The following is a 16195-nucleotide window of genomic DNA, read 5'->3' on the forward strand; positions in this document are numbered from 1 at the left end:
CAATTTAACTTAGAGTTTGATAGTCCACTGTTTGTTGTGTAACACTTCATGTTTAGATATCCAGAGATAGGCTTATTTACTAAATCCAATAGTCCTCTCGCGGACACATTCACAGACGACACCGCAAGTCATGAGCAACGCACACCATTATGTCGACCGCGCGCAGCAACAAATTATGCCAACACCGCAATATGACAAAGCCGACTTAATATGCGACAGCATCATTTAAACATAAACAATCTCGATATGCCAGTTTGAAATTAAGACTTTCAACAGAGGCTTTAATTGTCGCTGTAGGCTAGCTCAGTTTCAAAAACACCGCTCCTCGCCATCACAAATGAATAGACTACCGGCATCAAACGTTCGTAAAATGTAGCGCCTACACACGGCGGCGGATAAGAAATCTGGATGTGATCGCCTGGATGATCAAGTGAGAGTCGATGTGCGATCTCCAGGCCCGGGGCTGTTCCGTCTTCCTGCTGCTGCCTGCTCGGCAATCGACCAGGGGTGAGGCTCTGGATCACAGAGCGGTCCCAGGTGATGGCGTGGTTGGTGCTCTACGCAGCGAAGATTTGCCTCGTCACAATTTGTCCTTACCGTAATTCTGATAATAGAACGGGGCACTGCAAAATGGAAAATAACTAGCCTATATTAGGTGTTAAATGTGAAAAAATATAAGATTTCAGACTGTGTTCAGATTTTGTGCACCTTTTCCCTGGGCTTTACGATGAAAAAATACACAGTTAAGACATCTGTACTGAAAAAAGCATCAGAATAGATTTATTATTATCAAACATACTGAGACAAACATTCCTATTGTACAGTACTTGTACAGGTATACTGTCTGTGCATAGTTATCTTTGCTGAGCATCAGTCTTCAATACGAAGGCAATCAATGGTGCTCCAAGGATTGATCTCTGGGTACCATTCAGTCAGTAATGCAACACTGAACCCAAATAAATAAAGCCCCCATAGAAGCTAATCTAAGTTCCCCTTAAATAAGACTAAAGGCTGAAAGTAGAGTTAATCCTATTGAAAACAATATCTCATTAATCGGTTCAATAATAGTTATCCGTTGTGCTGACTTGTATTCACATTTTAGCAAGCTGTAAAGATGCAGTGAAGCGTTCCAACACACCGACAAACAGCTGGAGGATGAACAAGAGTAAAGGACAGGATAGGGAAAGTGTCAAAAGCCAGGCTGCTCAATTAAATTAAAATGTTTTGTTCACTGTTTTTATGCCACTCCAGAATTCTACCTCCAAATATCTTGGATCTAGAACACATTCAAAGGTCTCGATGCACGCCCACACGTTTTCTCTCAAAGTCTTTAGAAGGCACCCGTTGGCAACTTTTTACAGGTGAGGACCCAGAGTTGTAAGACTGACACATGGACATTCAAGGGGTCTGGCGCTGGGTTAGGGCCACCAGGGACAGAGGGCCACGCTGACGACAACGAGGCGATCGGCAGCAGAGTGTCCAGGACAGCCAGCGGTGCCCCGGGACAGCTGGCGGCATGTCCTGGGACAGGTGTAACTTGATTGTCTGGTGCGCTCATGCGTATGATGGTCCCCAGCGTCGTCCACGGGTCCCTGGGAAGGCACGGCGATGGACAGGCAGGGGAGGCGGGTGGGGTCAGTAGGTTGCACTCTCTCAGGCGGGCCGGCGGGGTGGACATCAGAGGGCTGGTCCCGCTGGGTCTCCAGTGTCCAACAGTTAGTGGTTAAGCACGTTCTCATCAAGGCTTGATCTTCCACAGCTGTGGGGAGGGGGGGGGGGGGTCAGACAAGAAGAAGAACCACAGTTCAACATCTCACCCTAAACAAATTGTAATATTGTGAGTGTGGAGGTGTTTCTCTCCAGAGCTCAGTGCAGTTTTACAGACGAGTCACGTTCCTGCTGGCCTGTGCCGAACTATCAAAGGGTTGCTTTCCCAGAAAAATAATATTTTGAAACCTAGTCCTACACTAAAAACAATATCAATGGATCAATATTAGTTCATCATCCTATTCCTAGACTGCTGCAAGGAACCATCCTGATTTTTTGAGGATGCTCCCTCTCCTCACTAGTGATGGGAATTAGGGTTCTCTGAAGGGAGCTGGATCCTATGGCTGTTCCCTTCAGAGAACCCAACGGCTCATTGGTTTTTTTTAGAGGGCGGGGTGACCAGGTGAAATAATCACTAGGATAATGATAGCCTAGGGTAAGATTTGGATCAGATTCAAACTCCCCACAAATATAATTTCATTTCGCATGTGTGGACTAGGGTTAGCAGCGCTAAATTAGGCCTACTCCTATTACCAGACCCACTGTAATGTCAATGACCTGCATTGTAAACATTACACAAGGCGATGCCATATCCCTCTGCCTGTGTCAGTGAATTTATTACCCTCAATGTACCCTCTGTATGAAATGTGTCATGTAGGCTAAATAAAGTTGCCTTGCCTTGAATGCAATTCATGCAACACGTGTGGTAGTGGTTTCAGCAGAAGCACCGGCAGCGCAGTTATCTTGGTCCTCATTATGGTCGGAACGTTGTCGTCGCACCTCTGCCACGTGCACCGTTGCATGCTGTGTTTTTAAGTGGCGGTGAAGATGTTTGTTGAGCCAGCTGCTTTAAATGATATTTCTGATTTACAAATATTGCACTCCGCTTTATCGTAATCTTTTATTACTGAAGTGCATCCAAATGTGTTTTTGAGCTTGGCTCATTTTTTTCTTTTCCAAACATGTCTACCTGTCATGTGACTGGCTGGTTCTTCTCACTGCGTGTTCATGTGAGGGGGGGTGGATCTAGGGGCAGGCAGTGAAATTTGGGCACAACGATAATAAAAGAACGGCTCTCGCCCATACGACCCGGTTCTCTCCGTTCGCACCGAAGAGCCGTTGAAAAGGATCGGATCGTTCGCCAACGGTAACGTCGCCGGCCCCCTCACCCTGATGTTGAAGCCCAGCAGGTCGCTGACCACCGCGGACACGGCCGACAGGATGACCACCCGGGTGATGTTGTAGACCAGGGGGTTGACCGTCAGACCCAGCAGCCTGAACGGGGTGTCCAGCTCCTGCGAAGGGGAGGAGGTCAGTAATTACAAACTTCTCTCCTGTTTGATTCGAATCGGCTGATTTCTGTTGATTTTCCGCAAATAAATCATCTGATTCGTGCTGTAGCGGGTGGATCAGCATGTACAGTAGTTAGAGCTGCTTACTTTCATGAGTTTAGTTGCGAGCTTCAGGACGTTGTTCACGATGTGCAGCTCCTCTTTCTTATTGGGCTTCTTCTCCATCTTGAGATACAGGTTGATCTGAGAGAAGAGGAACGGTCAGAAACGGTGTGTGTGAATTTGCATGCATGCGTGTGTGTGTGTAGGCATGCATCCATGCAAATGTGCATACTTATTGTATTATATTATATTGCACTGTACTTTAGATTGTGATTCTTGCACTTTGCCTTCAGCACTAGATTATGCTCTTAGTCACTTGTTTTAGAAAGAAGATGCACTTGTGAGTTCTGGCAAGTAGTAGTACATTGGCTCTTCCTACGTTTAATGCAATTATTGTTAGTCGCTTTGGATAAAAGCGTCTGCTAAATGACTGTAATGTAAAATGTAATGTAATATACTCGGCATGCACGCAAGTGTGTGTGTGTGTGTGTGTGTGTGTGCGTGCGTGCGCCCACCTGCTCAGTGAGCAGCACGGAGGCGTTGCTGTATTTGCAGTTGGTCTCGGAGCCCAGCGTGGCCAGGCGCAGCAGGAACAGGATGAGGGACGAGCCCCACACCATCAGCTCCCAGTTGGTCAGCGAGTCCAGGAATGTGTGGTGGCTGTGCAGAAGCTGGGGCAGACACGGGGACGGACAGTTCGGACACGCGGACAATGAGGAGGAAGGAGTCGTACGGCGATAACAAACCTTTTGAAAGCGGATCTGAGTTGCGTTCGCACAAGGTCCACTCTCGTACTCAAGAGCCGCCATCGGGGCCTAGAGCTTTGTGGCGTGTTGCTCGGTGGACATGCGTAGTTAAAGGACAATGCTCGTTTTTGACAACCTGGACCTTATTTACGACATATTATAAGACGTTTGACTCACCGAGATCACTTTGGTGTAGTTCGGAGGCCTGTAGAAGAAATCCAGCGCAAGCCAGTATATCCATGGGGCAACAAGAATGATCGGGGCAACAAGAATGCAGCTTCTAAAAATCTATTTTCTGCCGCGAAACGGTTGTTTTCATCAATCTGTCTGGATGAATCGCTAGTTGTGCTTACATAGAGCATAACTGTTGTGGTTTTCACATGCCATGATCTTTAGAAACGTCTTTCGAAACGAAATAGCTTCCTCACTTGCTCCAGCACTAATGCGCACAGTGCGCAATCGTTGCTCCAGCACGCTGTGCGCATGCGTGCTGGAGCAAGTGAGGAAGCTATTTCGTGTCTAACGATGTTTCTAAAGATCATATTACAGAGGCATGGGAAATACCACAACAGGCCTATGCTCTCTATGTAAGCACAACTAGCGATTCATCCAGACAGATTGATGAAAACAACCGTTTCGCGGCAGAAAATAGATTTTTAGAAGCTGCATTCTTGTTGCCCCGATCACCGCCATTACATGGATATACTGGCTCGCGCTGGATTTTACATTTCTTCTACAGGCCTCCGAACTATACCAAAGTGATCTCGGTGAGTCAAACGTCTTATAGTATGTCGTAAATAAGGTCCAGGTTGTCAAAAACGAGCATTGTCCTTTAAGTCTATGTATTCAGACCTACAGTGTCTGACCGGCAGCCGTGACTGACCTGCGCACAGATGATGAAGGCGATGGAGAGCGCCAGGAGGAAGATGGAGGACACGATGACGTCGACCGACCGCTGGGGGCCTCGCCTCTGGGGAGAACGGGAAAAGGGGGAGCCGATGAGGAGACACGAGAGTGACACAGACCTTGAGCACTCCCTGGTGGTCAAACCAGAGTACTACAGTAGACTGGGGGGCGCCAACCTTGAGGAATGAGCGGAGCGAGAGCCACATCTTTATGTTCTGAACTTTCTTCAGCCTGAAGTGAGGGATCTCAGACTTCTTGGCCTTCCGCGCCGACGTGATGTGACTGAACAGCTTGGCGAACAGGAGCCGCTGTCGGGTAGAAAACACACCAGTTTTGAACTATCGGGGGAAAACGATTAAGCGCCTTCCTTGTGCAGCTCTCGAGACAGACAGAAGACAGCGGTTGCTATCGTTTCTACGATGCCAAAGTCAGTAGTTCCATTTCAACCATTTGCTATGGTTGTAATGACCACAGTAGCTGTGTTCGAAACCGTTCCCTATTACAGAAATAGTGGACTTTATAGTGTGATCGCCATTTTCTAGTGTCCAAATTCTCAACGGTTAATTTGATTCACTATATAGTCCACTGGAAAATACCCACAATTCACAGCAATTTCTAGTGAACGGGGGATGTACCCTACAATTTCTCGTTCACTACACCACATAGGGAATAGTGAGTGAGTGAGTGAGCGGTCTCTGAACACAGCTAGTGACCGGAGTGGAGGGTCCGGCAGCACGCTGACCTGCTTGTAGGTCCGCTCCGCCACGCACATCATGAAGAAGAACAGCCCCGTGAGGCACGCCCTCTCCACGGTGGTGATGAGGAAGAAGGCGTAGGACTGGGTGTTGGGCGGCCCCACTGCCATCTGGGCCAGCTGGGCCGGGGTCAGCGAGCCCAGCCGAGCCACGTCCAGCTGCTGGGCCAAGCGGAAGACGAAGGGGAGCAGCGCCAGCGTGGCGGTCACCAGCCCGCCCAGCACCAGGTAGCCCATGCCCTGCTCCACCACCTTCACCTGCAGGGGCACGGAGGAGAGGGGAGAGAGAGAGGGGGGAGGGCGGAGTTAGAACACTGGTGATGAGAGGGCGGAGTTAGAACACTGGTGATGAGAGGGCAGAGTTAGAACACTGGCGCTTCTGTTGCTATGGGCACGGAGAGGAGAGGGTGGAGTTAGAACACTGGTGGGGAGAGGGCGGAGTAAGAACACTGGTGCTTCTGTTGCTATGCGCACGGAGAGGAGAGGGTGGAGTTAGAACACTGGTGAGGAGAGGGCGGAGTTAGAACACTGAAGCTTCTGTAGCTATGGGCACAGAGAGGAGAGGGTGGAGTTATCACCACTGACCACACCACTGTCAGTAGAGAAGTGGTTGGCCAAGACCAGGCTTTATTCTACACAATGAGCAATTGGTGTCAAGTGTGTGTGTGTGTGTGTGCGCGTGTGAGACTGGGTAAGTGTGTGTGTGTGTGACTGTGTGTGTGACGGAGGGAGGTGTACCCGTGTGAGGATGATGCCACTGATCTCCAGTACTGACATGTCTGCTTTCTTACACTCTCCCTGCTCCCAGATGATGGCACTGACCCGCTCCCTGGATGGGTGACAAGCCTGCAGCCACGACAGGTGGCCCTGTCACACACACACACACACACACACACACACACACACACACACACACACACACACACACACACACACACACACACACACACACACACACACACACACACACACACACAAACTTTTATATGCAGGAGTGCCAATTCCATTACTAGAACTATGACAGTCAGTCAGTATTTCAAATTTGTAGGCTAAATATTTCAAAGGCCTAAAAAATACACATTTTATGGGCTATTCAAATAGTTACTGTATAAGAATCCTCAGCACACACACATTGTAATCAATTACTTTTTAAATATATTCACCTTCATTCATACAGTATTGTGTAGAAAATTAAGTTATTGGAATTACAAAATTGAGCCATGTGAATTCACGTCAACTAGGCCTATAAGCTCTGCTTCCCCGCCGATCAGAGTCAAACCGCGATTACACGGTGGGCGACCTCCTGCCCAGCCTCCTAACGGGCTCTGGCAGCCGTGAGCGTGTTGCTCTAAGCGGTTCTAATGTGTTTAACTTCATCATAAGTGCTAATAACGATCATGTTTTCTGTGAGACAAACACTGCTCCCTCTTCCCCTTGGTGTTCATAGTGATTGAAAGAAATCCCTGTTTGATGTGGGCTGGCTGATTGGTCTCTTCATATACACAGTTTTTAAGTACACTCGCTGCGCTAAAAATGTCCCCGTAGGTACAGTACAGCTGAAGTGAAAAATATGTTTCCAAAAAGCTTTATGTAACAGCGCAGGATTTCCTGGGGCTTTGAGTAACCGTTGCCTGAGTCCCTCCTGACCGACCTGCTGCAGGCTCTCCTCGTCGCTGCTGAGCGTGGTGGGGGAGGCCAGGTTGGCGCCGGAGTGGTACCGCCCCGCCTCCCGCTCCTCGCTGTCCGTGCTGCCGCTGGAGGCGGAGTCGGGGCCCTGGAGGAGCTCCTCCCACATGGTGTCGTCGGTGTCGGAGGCGGGGCGTGAGGCCTGGCTGGGCCGGAGGCGCTCCAGCTCGCGAGGCTTCATCTTCGCGTCCTTGGTGGTGGCGGCGGCAGCGGTGGGGACGGCGGCCGCTCCAATGCTCTCCTCCTGGGGGGAGGGAGGGGCTCTCATTAAACAACAGGCCTGTCTCAAATCTAGTGTGTGTGTGTGTGTGTGTGTGTGTGTGTGTGTGTGTGTGTGCGTGTGTGTGTCACACGTGCCTGAGGCGCCGAGGTCTTAGAGAAGGGGTGGAGCCGTCTCTTCCTGAGGACCGAGGCGACTGTAGGTCCAGCCGCAACCGCCTGTCCCTCCTGAGGGGCTGGGAGGAAGACTTTGGTCCCCTCCTCCTCGTCTTCCTCGCTGGACAGCTCGTCAGACGCTCTGAACCCTGATCTCCTCTGATTGGTCTGCAAGGTCGCACAACCCGGGAAGAGAACGCGGTGAGGAAATCAAAACGTCCCAAATGATTTTCAGATTAAATCTGACAAGCCTTTAAACATTAGCTCTGGGAAAACAGGGGAGCTGAATACATTTAGTGGTGATAAGCAGACATGACAGAGCCTATAGATGAATTACCATATGTGCGTTATGATTTTTTGGTGAGAGCCTGATCAGTAACAGATGTACAGACCATCCTAATAATATCTAACATTCTGTGAATGATATACTGTACATCACTTGTTGCTATGCATTAACCCTCTTTTAATGTAAAAGTCATAAGATACTGAGATTATAAAACAGTAACACAGCTGTAAACGTAAATGGCACATATGGTTATTCGTCTTTAGGGTTCTATGAATTGTCCTGACCCTCCTGTCCTCTGTCCTGTACAGTCTCTGGTTGTCCTCCAGCTGCCAGGCCAGCGTCTCCACGTCTCCGTTGCTGCCCGGCCCCTCTGCCCTCTTCAGCCCTCGGCCCTTCCTGGGCCTGCGCCCGGTAGAACAACAACACAAACCGTTAGTAGCCAGACAGTACCGGTACCGCCGCATGGGAGAGGGGGAGAGCAGGTGGTACAGGGTGTGTGTATGTGTTTGTATATGTTTGTGTGTGTACGTGTATGTGTGTGTGTGTGTATGTGTGTAGTGTGTCTGGTCCACACCTCCTCCGGCACACGGGGGTGGTGATAAAGGATGTGTGTGTGTGTGTGTGTGTGTGTATACTGTGTGTACAGTACGGTATGTTTGTATATTAGGACTGAGCCACAGCCAGTCCCAACCGGTTAGCTCCAGGAGTGCACGGCTCCCCAGCACAGACACAAACATACAGTACAAACAGTATATATATTTATTGTGGCAACCCGAATGTGGGAGCGCACGACTCCCCACCAACAGGGACAGCGAAGGGAGGCCCCACAGGGCCAGGTGGTGAGAGGGAGGTACTACAGGGCCAGGTGGGGGGAGGGAGGCCCCACAGGGCCAGGTGGTGAGAGGGAGGTACTACAGGGCCAGGTGGGGGGAGGGAGGACCCACAGGGCCAGGTGGTGGGAGGGAGGTACTACAGGGCCAGGTGGGGGGAGGGAGGCCCCACAGGGCCAGGTGGGGGGAGGGAGGACCCACAGGGCCAGGTGGGGGGAGGGAGGACCCACAGGGCCAGGTGGGGGGGAGGGAGGCCCCACAGGGCCAGGTGGTGGGAGGGAGGTACTACAGGGCCAGGTGGGGGGAGGGAGGCCCCACAGGGCCAGGTGGGGGGGAGGGAGGCCCCACAGGGCTAGGTGGTGGGAGGGAGGACCCACAGGGCCAGGTGGGGGGAGGGAGGACCCACAGGGCCAGGTGGGGGGAGGGAGGACCCACAGGGCCAGGTGGGGGGAGGGAGGCCCCACAGGGCCAGGTGGGGGGAGGGAGGTACTACAGGGCCAGATGGTGGGAAGGAGGTACTGCAGGCTACGGCCGCTCAGCTGCACCACATCAGCCAATCAGCTCCACGAAGCCTGCAATCAGCCTGCACTTTTCTGTTGTAACATAACCTTGAGGTTCATTAAACCACCCGTTGGGTGAACCTGCTGTACGGCCTCCTCGTCTCTTCACAAGGTGTCTCCGTTGCCTGTGCGCGCTCTGGGTTGCCACAATATATATATGTACCGGTGCCCGCCTCCTCCGGCGAGCGGGGCTGTATGTGTGTGTGTGTTTGTGCCCGCTCGTCCAGGTTTCCACCTCCTCTGGCGAGCGGGGCTGTGTGTGTGTGTCCGGGTCCCCACCTCCTCCGGTGAGCGGGGCTGTGTGTGTGTGTGTGTGTGTGTGTACGGGTCCCCACCTCCTCCAGCGAGCGGGGCTGTATGTGTGTGTGCTTCCAGGTTTCCACCTCTGGAGGTGTGGGGGCTGTGTGTGTGTGTGTGTGTCCGGGTCCCCACCTCCTCCGGCGAGCAGGGCTGTGTGTGTGTGTGTTTGTGTGCGCGTGTGTCCGGGTCCCCACCTCCTCCGGCGAGCGGGGCTGTGTGTGTGTGTGTGTGTGTGTGTGTGTGTGTCCGGGTCCCCACCTCCTCCGGCGCGCGGGGCTGGCGTTGCTGCTGTTGACCGGGCTGACCGTCGGGCTGCGGCTGGTCTCGGTGGAGACGATCTGGCAGTGGACGGTCCCCAGCAGCAGCATCAGACACAGCGGGCCGAACACCTCGCTGGCGCTGGCCGACGGGACGTCCACGTACATGACTGCCCCCACCACTGGGAGGGAGGGAGGGAGGGGACACTCAGCCGGTACCACCCGACAGCCAGGCGGCTGAGTTAAGGTCTTTTTCAGGTCTATGCATAAACACTGCTATTGTCTGGTCACTAGATTTATTTACAAACACCGAATGTCAGAGAAGATCAATCGATTTTTTTGTACAAACACCGCTAGAGTCAGATAAGATCAATAGATCTTTCTTGTACACATACTGCTTGTAGTGTCAGATAAGATCAATAGATTTTTGTACAAACGCTGCTAGTGTCAGATGAGATCAATAGATTTCGGAGCCCAAATAGCTTGTTCCATTTATGTTCACACTTCTTCACACAGTGTATACACACAGTCACTGTGCTGTGTATACATCTGGAAGTGTCACCCATATTTCTATTACTATGGATATGGACAATATACTGATTCATGAAAAAGAGTAAATGTGCGCACATCCGATCCTGTTTTTAGGCCAGGTGCTGGATCAATATGTGGAATAACTTGAAGGTTGAAAAGATCCACACACTGGATTAATGCTCCCAGTACTCTTTTATTGGCTACAAACAGTAGTTTGTAGTTGTTTGTAGCCAATAAAAGAATACTGGGAGCATTAATCCAGTGTGCGTATCTTTTCAATATACTGATTCAACCAGAAATATGGATATCATCAGTCGAGGTGGGAGCTGAGGTGAGAGTGACGTACTACAGTACCTTGCATGAAGTAGAGCAGCAGGATGCAGCAGGAGATGTGTTTAGAGGTGACCTGGATCCACCACTGGAAGAAGAAGGGGAAGAGGAGCACCCTGACCAGGCCCTTCCGGGTCAACGCAGCCCACGGGCTCTCTGGCTTGGCCTTGCTGTACGTGGAGCCTGAGGCCAGAAGAGGCAGCGCGTTAGTTTTGCTCCACATGGAACCCAATGATATAATAGTCATGAATGTTACAATGTAATGTGGCATTGGACAACCAAAACAACAAGTATTTAGAAAAGCAGTAACACACTCAAGGTTGTAGTTTATCGTGGTTATTGGCACGGCTGTGCAGGGCGACAGAGGACTATGCCGCAGAACAGCTGTGCCAATAACCACGGTAAAGCACTTCCTCTCGCAAGTCATTATTGCTTAAGTATAGTTTAGCTAATATGAAAAGCAACACCGTCTGTCGTTTCATGTGTTCTGTGACGGCCCTCTGGGCCTGTATGGGTAACCCTCTGTGTTCAGTTTTTCAACCAAGCAGGTAGGCTACCCAGTGGGCAAGGCAGGAGCCCAATCAGGACAATTGGGGACAGCTGTCTGGTTGTCTCCAGGCCACAAGCTCTTTCTCTCCATCACTACCATTACTCTGGCTTTGTTTGGTTATTCTACATCATACAACACCCTCCTCAGTCCTCACCATACTTTCCACTGCATACACTCACCTACACTACTGATACACTGATTGTCATACCCCATTAGATTATTGTTTAGTTTTCAGTTGTATACTTTATATTATATTAAATTCTTGATTATTTAGATTATACATGGTGTGTGTCTCCCTTTTGTTATGGCCAAGAGCCAGGTCATAACAGTTCTGCATCATGAATGTTTGAATTCAATTCCGCAGATAACGGCCAAAACAACTTAGAAACGACATGGCGAAACAGTGACTCACCTCTTACTAGGTCAACATCAATGAGGTCTGACTTGATGTGGCCTGTTTTCTTTGGCTTGCTGTCAATTCCCTGTGTGAGAGGATATCAGTTATCAGTACAGCCGATATGGAACCATTCATATACGGTGAAATGCTGTATGTGAGATATTCTTACATTTAGGTCAGCTCGCTCAAGAGATTTCTCCCAGACTTGCTGGTCGTACGCTCCGATCTGTTGACACATAGCCACACCGTGTGGTATCCAGCTAGAACAACAGCCAGTGACAAACAACCATACAAGTCCAACAGGTCCTACCTTCTCCTGGTACCAGGCTATTCTCGCCATTGTCACTCGATGCCAGAGGGGCTGGGTGATGGGTCATTTCACAAAGGACACAGGAAGAGACGGGACCTGGCAACAACCCAGACTCGGTCACAAAACAAAAGGGACATCACAGATTGAACCTGCGATAAGAGAAACGAACGCAAGGCCATTGAGGGAAACCAAGAGCAAAACACGACACGTTCAAACAACCCTTCACTTGATAACTTGCCCAGCCAGTCTAACTAGCTCTAAATCAGATACTAGTAAACCTAAGTTATACCCCATAGCAAGGGGTTTGCTAGCTAGCTGTCAACTTCAAAGTAGCTAATTCAGCTAGCTTGCTAATAACGTTACCTCCAAGTGACGACGAAATTGTTGCTATCTGAGATTGTTTCCCGACTGGATTCGTGTGAAAACCGCAGGCTGATGCCACCATTCCAGTGTTAATAAAATACAGATTGGTGAATGCTTGATAAACTAATCTATCCACAACAAGGGTCCATATCACATCATCCGCTAGGAGAAGTGACAGGGCTGTTATGAATCTCTGGCATCGACTAAGTTAGTTAGCCAGCAATGCTAGCCTATAGCAAGCTCTCGGATTTCGCCCTCTGGAAACTGCAAGGGAAATTGCAATTGAGAAGGTTAGAGGAAAAGTCCTAGCTTCTTCAAATTCATAATTTGTAAATACAAGAAATATCCTTCCAAGTTAACAGAATTGCACGTAGGCATTAGCTCCATACACAACACTGTTGCTAACGCTTCCCTTTTCCGGGTTCATCTCGAAACTGTCAACTCAGGGCTGGGCGGTGCATGAGTGATGGTCTCTGGTGATGAGCAACTCTTCTGCAGAACATTTTCACAATAAACGATTCGATCATTTAATAATACAAGTAGCCACGTAAGAATGCAATAGTCATATTTATTGTAATTTAATTACAATTAAATATCACAATATTATTATATTTGTAATTTGTATATTGTAAATTAATTACAATTAAATATCACAATATTATTATATTACAGTTAATTCCCATGAGAAATGGCACATACGTGATTTTAAGTCAGGCTACATTACACAAACAAACAAACAACTCTAAATGTAAACAAAATGATAACAGTCCATTAAAATGCTAGACCTTGGAGCCCTGATCGTCTGTTGACGGCTGCTCTTGGTCAGAAGCGGCGCACACCAGCCTAGCTTTCACCTTCTTGTTGGAGGAGATGATAAAGTAGGGGCTGAGGGAGGCGTAGCAGGAGGAGAAGAACACCCTCATGTCCGCCACCACCGGAGACACTTTGGCCACCGTCAGCATGTAAATCCAGATCACGTTGTCTATACCGAAAAAAACCACGTACATTACGACCAGGGTGACCACGGTCTTGGCCGCCCTGGTCTCCATTGTCGTCCCTCCTCCCCCTCCTCCCCCCTGCTGGGAGCGGCGGATACCCCGGACCTTCTGGCTGTGGCGGTGCAGCAACAGGAGGATGTAGCCGCTCGACCACAGCATCGCCCCCACGAAGACGAAGTCGCGCGCCGAGACCGCCACCCCGTTGATCTTGTACGACAGCGGGTCTCGGAAGTCCACGTGGCAGAAGCCCAGGTTGAGGGTGAACGCCGGGACAGTGCCGTTGCGCGGTGCGATGGAGAAGAAGGGCGCGGCGATGCACACGGCCATGTTGAGGAGCCACAGGCCGGCGAAGGTGGGCAGGAGGAGGGAGGGCAGCAGCGTCTTCAGCCTGGACCAGCAGGGGGCAACGGCCGGGGCCACGGTTACCGCCTGGAACACGCTCAGCATGCAGGTGATGCAGACGGACAGGGCGCGGGCGATCCGGTAGGAGTAGATGACCACCTTGCAGCCGGCGTCGTCCAGGAGGTCACGCAGGCCGAATACGGTCATGGTCTGCGGCACGCAACGCGTCAGGAGCAGCAGGAGGTTGGCGAAGGCCAGGTGGCAGAGGATCATGTCCACGGGCTGGAGGCGGCGCTCCGAGCAGACGACGTGGGCGTAGGCCAGCAGGACCAGCGCGTTCCCCAGGATGCCCATTCCTGTTTGCAGGAGGAAGGAGACACCTTTGATGGTCACACACAGATCCATGACCCCGAGCCTGGGAGGCACGTTGCAGAGCAGAGACAAATCACATCTGTTATGAATACACACAACAGTGAAGGGGATACAGAAAAAAACATTCCTATTTACACACCAAATTACAAATGAACTAGGCCTAAGTCAATGGATAGTAAGTATCCATGAAGTGGACATCCTCACCTGAGGTTATTGATGAACACAGCATTCAGTGGGGTTAATCGTCCATGTAATTCTCATTTATAGGCCCTGGTGTCCCATTGGGATAAGACAACAACAATTCAGCATTACCCCTCCCCCATCCCTCCTCCTCAAAATAGGACTCACACTGTCTACACAGCTTGTTTGTGGAACTCCTAATTACGGTCCGTGCTTTGGAAACTTGTGGATCGAGATCCAGCCAGCGTAAGCAACAGTGAAAAACAACATTCATGGACACAGTACAGAATAGGATAGACCTGAACATCAACAGTGGTTGACACACAGTAGTAGTAGCATATCACTTGGACATTCAGACTGACCACGGACCAGTTGCAGGAATGTCTGTGTCAGGGGGGACAACTCTGGAGAGTCCCCTACCCCTGTGATGGTAAATGGACTGCACTTATATAGCGCTTTTCCGCCTTAGCGGCACTCAAAGAGCTTTACAATTGCCTCTCATGCACCCATTCACACATACACTCACACACCAATGGCGGTAGCTGCCATGCAAGGTGCTAACCTGCTCATTGGGAGCAATTTGGGGTTAGGTGTCTTGCTCAAGGACACTTTGACATGTGGACAGTCGGAGCTGGGATTCGAACCACTGACCCTTCGATCATTGAACGACCCACTCTACCAACTGAGCTACAGCCCCCCTGTGGAGATGGGAGGAGTGATCTGGAGGCTCTAGCACACACAGCTGGTCCCCTGCCCTGCTCCTTCCTCCTCTCTGGCCTGCCATGGGAGCATGACACACAGGGATACAGCGATAGTATCACCCACATGTGCTATTACCCAGGCTGTAACACATTACATGTGATCCACATTAATAGAGAGCATTGGGACAATATCTTTTAACTCTGATCTCCAGTTCCAATTCAACAATTTCCCCCCTGGGGATCAATATCAATATCTATCTCTTTGTTGATACATTGGAGACCTATAATTATCAGCTGTGCTAAACTGACGTTTTCAATAAGGGAATGTTATACCTAATTTGTTTCAAATGAGAACAAAGTTAGATCAGATTTCCATGATTAGGTGACTTACGTACTTACATAACCCAATCAGTGTTGTTATTGTCCCATGAGTGTTTTGGTATATTTACATGAGAGCATCTCTAATTAAAAGGGCGAGCTCATGCTTGTTTCTCTCCTAGGATTCTACAACCATGAATCCCATGTGAGAAGGCTGCAGCTGTTTTCTATCTTAGGTTTCACTCCATTTCTCATGTACTAAGCTGATTAATTTGTTTATTTGTTTATTTAAGGATCCCTATTAGTTAATGCCACGGCAATCAGCTAGTCTCCCCGGGGTTCACACACAACAAACATACAGTACCATTCTCTCTCTCTCACACACACACACATGCAAACACACACACACACGCATGCACGCACACACACACACACACACACACACACACACACACACACACACACACACACACACACACACACACACACACACACAGTCTTATCAAGCCCTAATGATTAATCAGAGCAGTGTTCATTAATAACATATTTACTCCCAGGGGACATAGGCCTATAACACGAGCAGATGCATTAGGCTATATAGACCTTTTTCTGAGAAGTACTGTAGTATTGCTTGTTTTCTGCTTCAGACCAATATTTTTCCTTCAACTAGTAGCACCCACATTATATTTTGAATGTGAATATACAGTCAACTTGAGAGATAGTGTAAAACTGTACACAACTCATTAGATAGGCATGGTTCCTTTAACCTAAATCATTTTTTAAAGAACCAGGCCAGGTCCAGCCTGGCTTATGTGCGTGGCTGGCTTGTTTCTGTTCAGGACTGGTCGAATGGAAACTAGTCACACCACTGAAATAGCTGTGAATTGAAATGACATGAAATAATGTCTGATAAATTAAGATAGGTCTTGTCGCCTGGACACA

The 16195-nt window shown here is 49.6% G+C and overlaps 2 protein-coding genes across 3 annotated transcripts; both read right to left on the minus strand.

The window, feature by feature from the left end:
- Window positions 1-852: 852 nt before the first annotated feature.
- On the minus strand, window positions 853-12755 carry phtf1 (putative homeodomain transcription factor 1). 2 transcript variants are annotated; one of them, XM_084441174.1, is made up of 17 exons: window positions 12343-12755; window positions 11980-12075; window positions 11839-11895; window positions 11685-11754; window positions 10747-10905; window positions 9863-10043; window positions 8199-8316; window positions 7611-7796; window positions 7219-7497; window positions 6306-6434; window positions 5556-5825; window positions 4990-5121; window positions 4791-4877; window positions 3677-3832; window positions 3207-3302; window positions 2937-3062; window positions 853-1759 (listed from the first exon to the last, which is right to left on the minus strand). In XM_084441174.1, exons 2-17 carry the CDS (start codon window positions 12007-12009, stop codon window positions 1739-1741), a joined length of 2097 nt encoding a protein of 698 aa, XP_084297300.1. In that variant the 5' UTR covers window positions 12010-12075; window positions 12343-12755; the 3' UTR covers window positions 853-1738. The 2 variants fall into 2 exon arrangements, with proteins under 2 accessions (XP_084297300.1, XP_084297299.1); XM_084441173.1 differs by having other exon boundaries at window positions 11980-12128.
- A 366-nt stretch (window positions 12756-13121) lies between these two features.
- Window positions 13122-14087, minus strand: ora1 (olfactory receptor class A related 1; the record flags this gene model as incomplete). Its single annotated transcript, XM_084441324.1, has 1 exon — window positions 13122-14087. One exon carries the CDS (start codon window positions 14085-14087, stop codon window positions 13122-13124), a length of 966 nt encoding a protein of 321 aa, XP_084297450.1.
- Between the last annotated feature and the right edge of the window lie 2108 nt (window positions 14088-16195).

The sequence above is a fragment of the Borostomias antarcticus genome (genome assembly GCF_949987555.1).
Source record: "Borostomias antarcticus genome assembly, chromosome: 7".
Classification (NCBI taxonomy): Eukaryota; Metazoa; Chordata; class Actinopteri; order Stomiiformes; family Stomiidae; genus Borostomias; species Borostomias antarcticus.

Bases quoted from the DNA above. Each gene is read 5' to 3' on its own strand.
- phtf1 (XM_084441174.1), bottom strand. From the start codon at position 12,009: ATGGCGAGAATAGCCTGGTACCAGGAGAAG. The intron at 3,833-4,790 runs GTCAGTCACGGC...TGTCTGCCCCAG, and splicing joins CCTTCATCATCTGTGCGCAG to CTTCTGCACAGCCACCACAC. The intron at 1,760-2,936 runs GTGAGGGGGCCG...CCCTCCCCACAG, and splicing joins TGCTGGGCTTCAACATCAGG to CTGTGGAAGATCAAGCCTTG.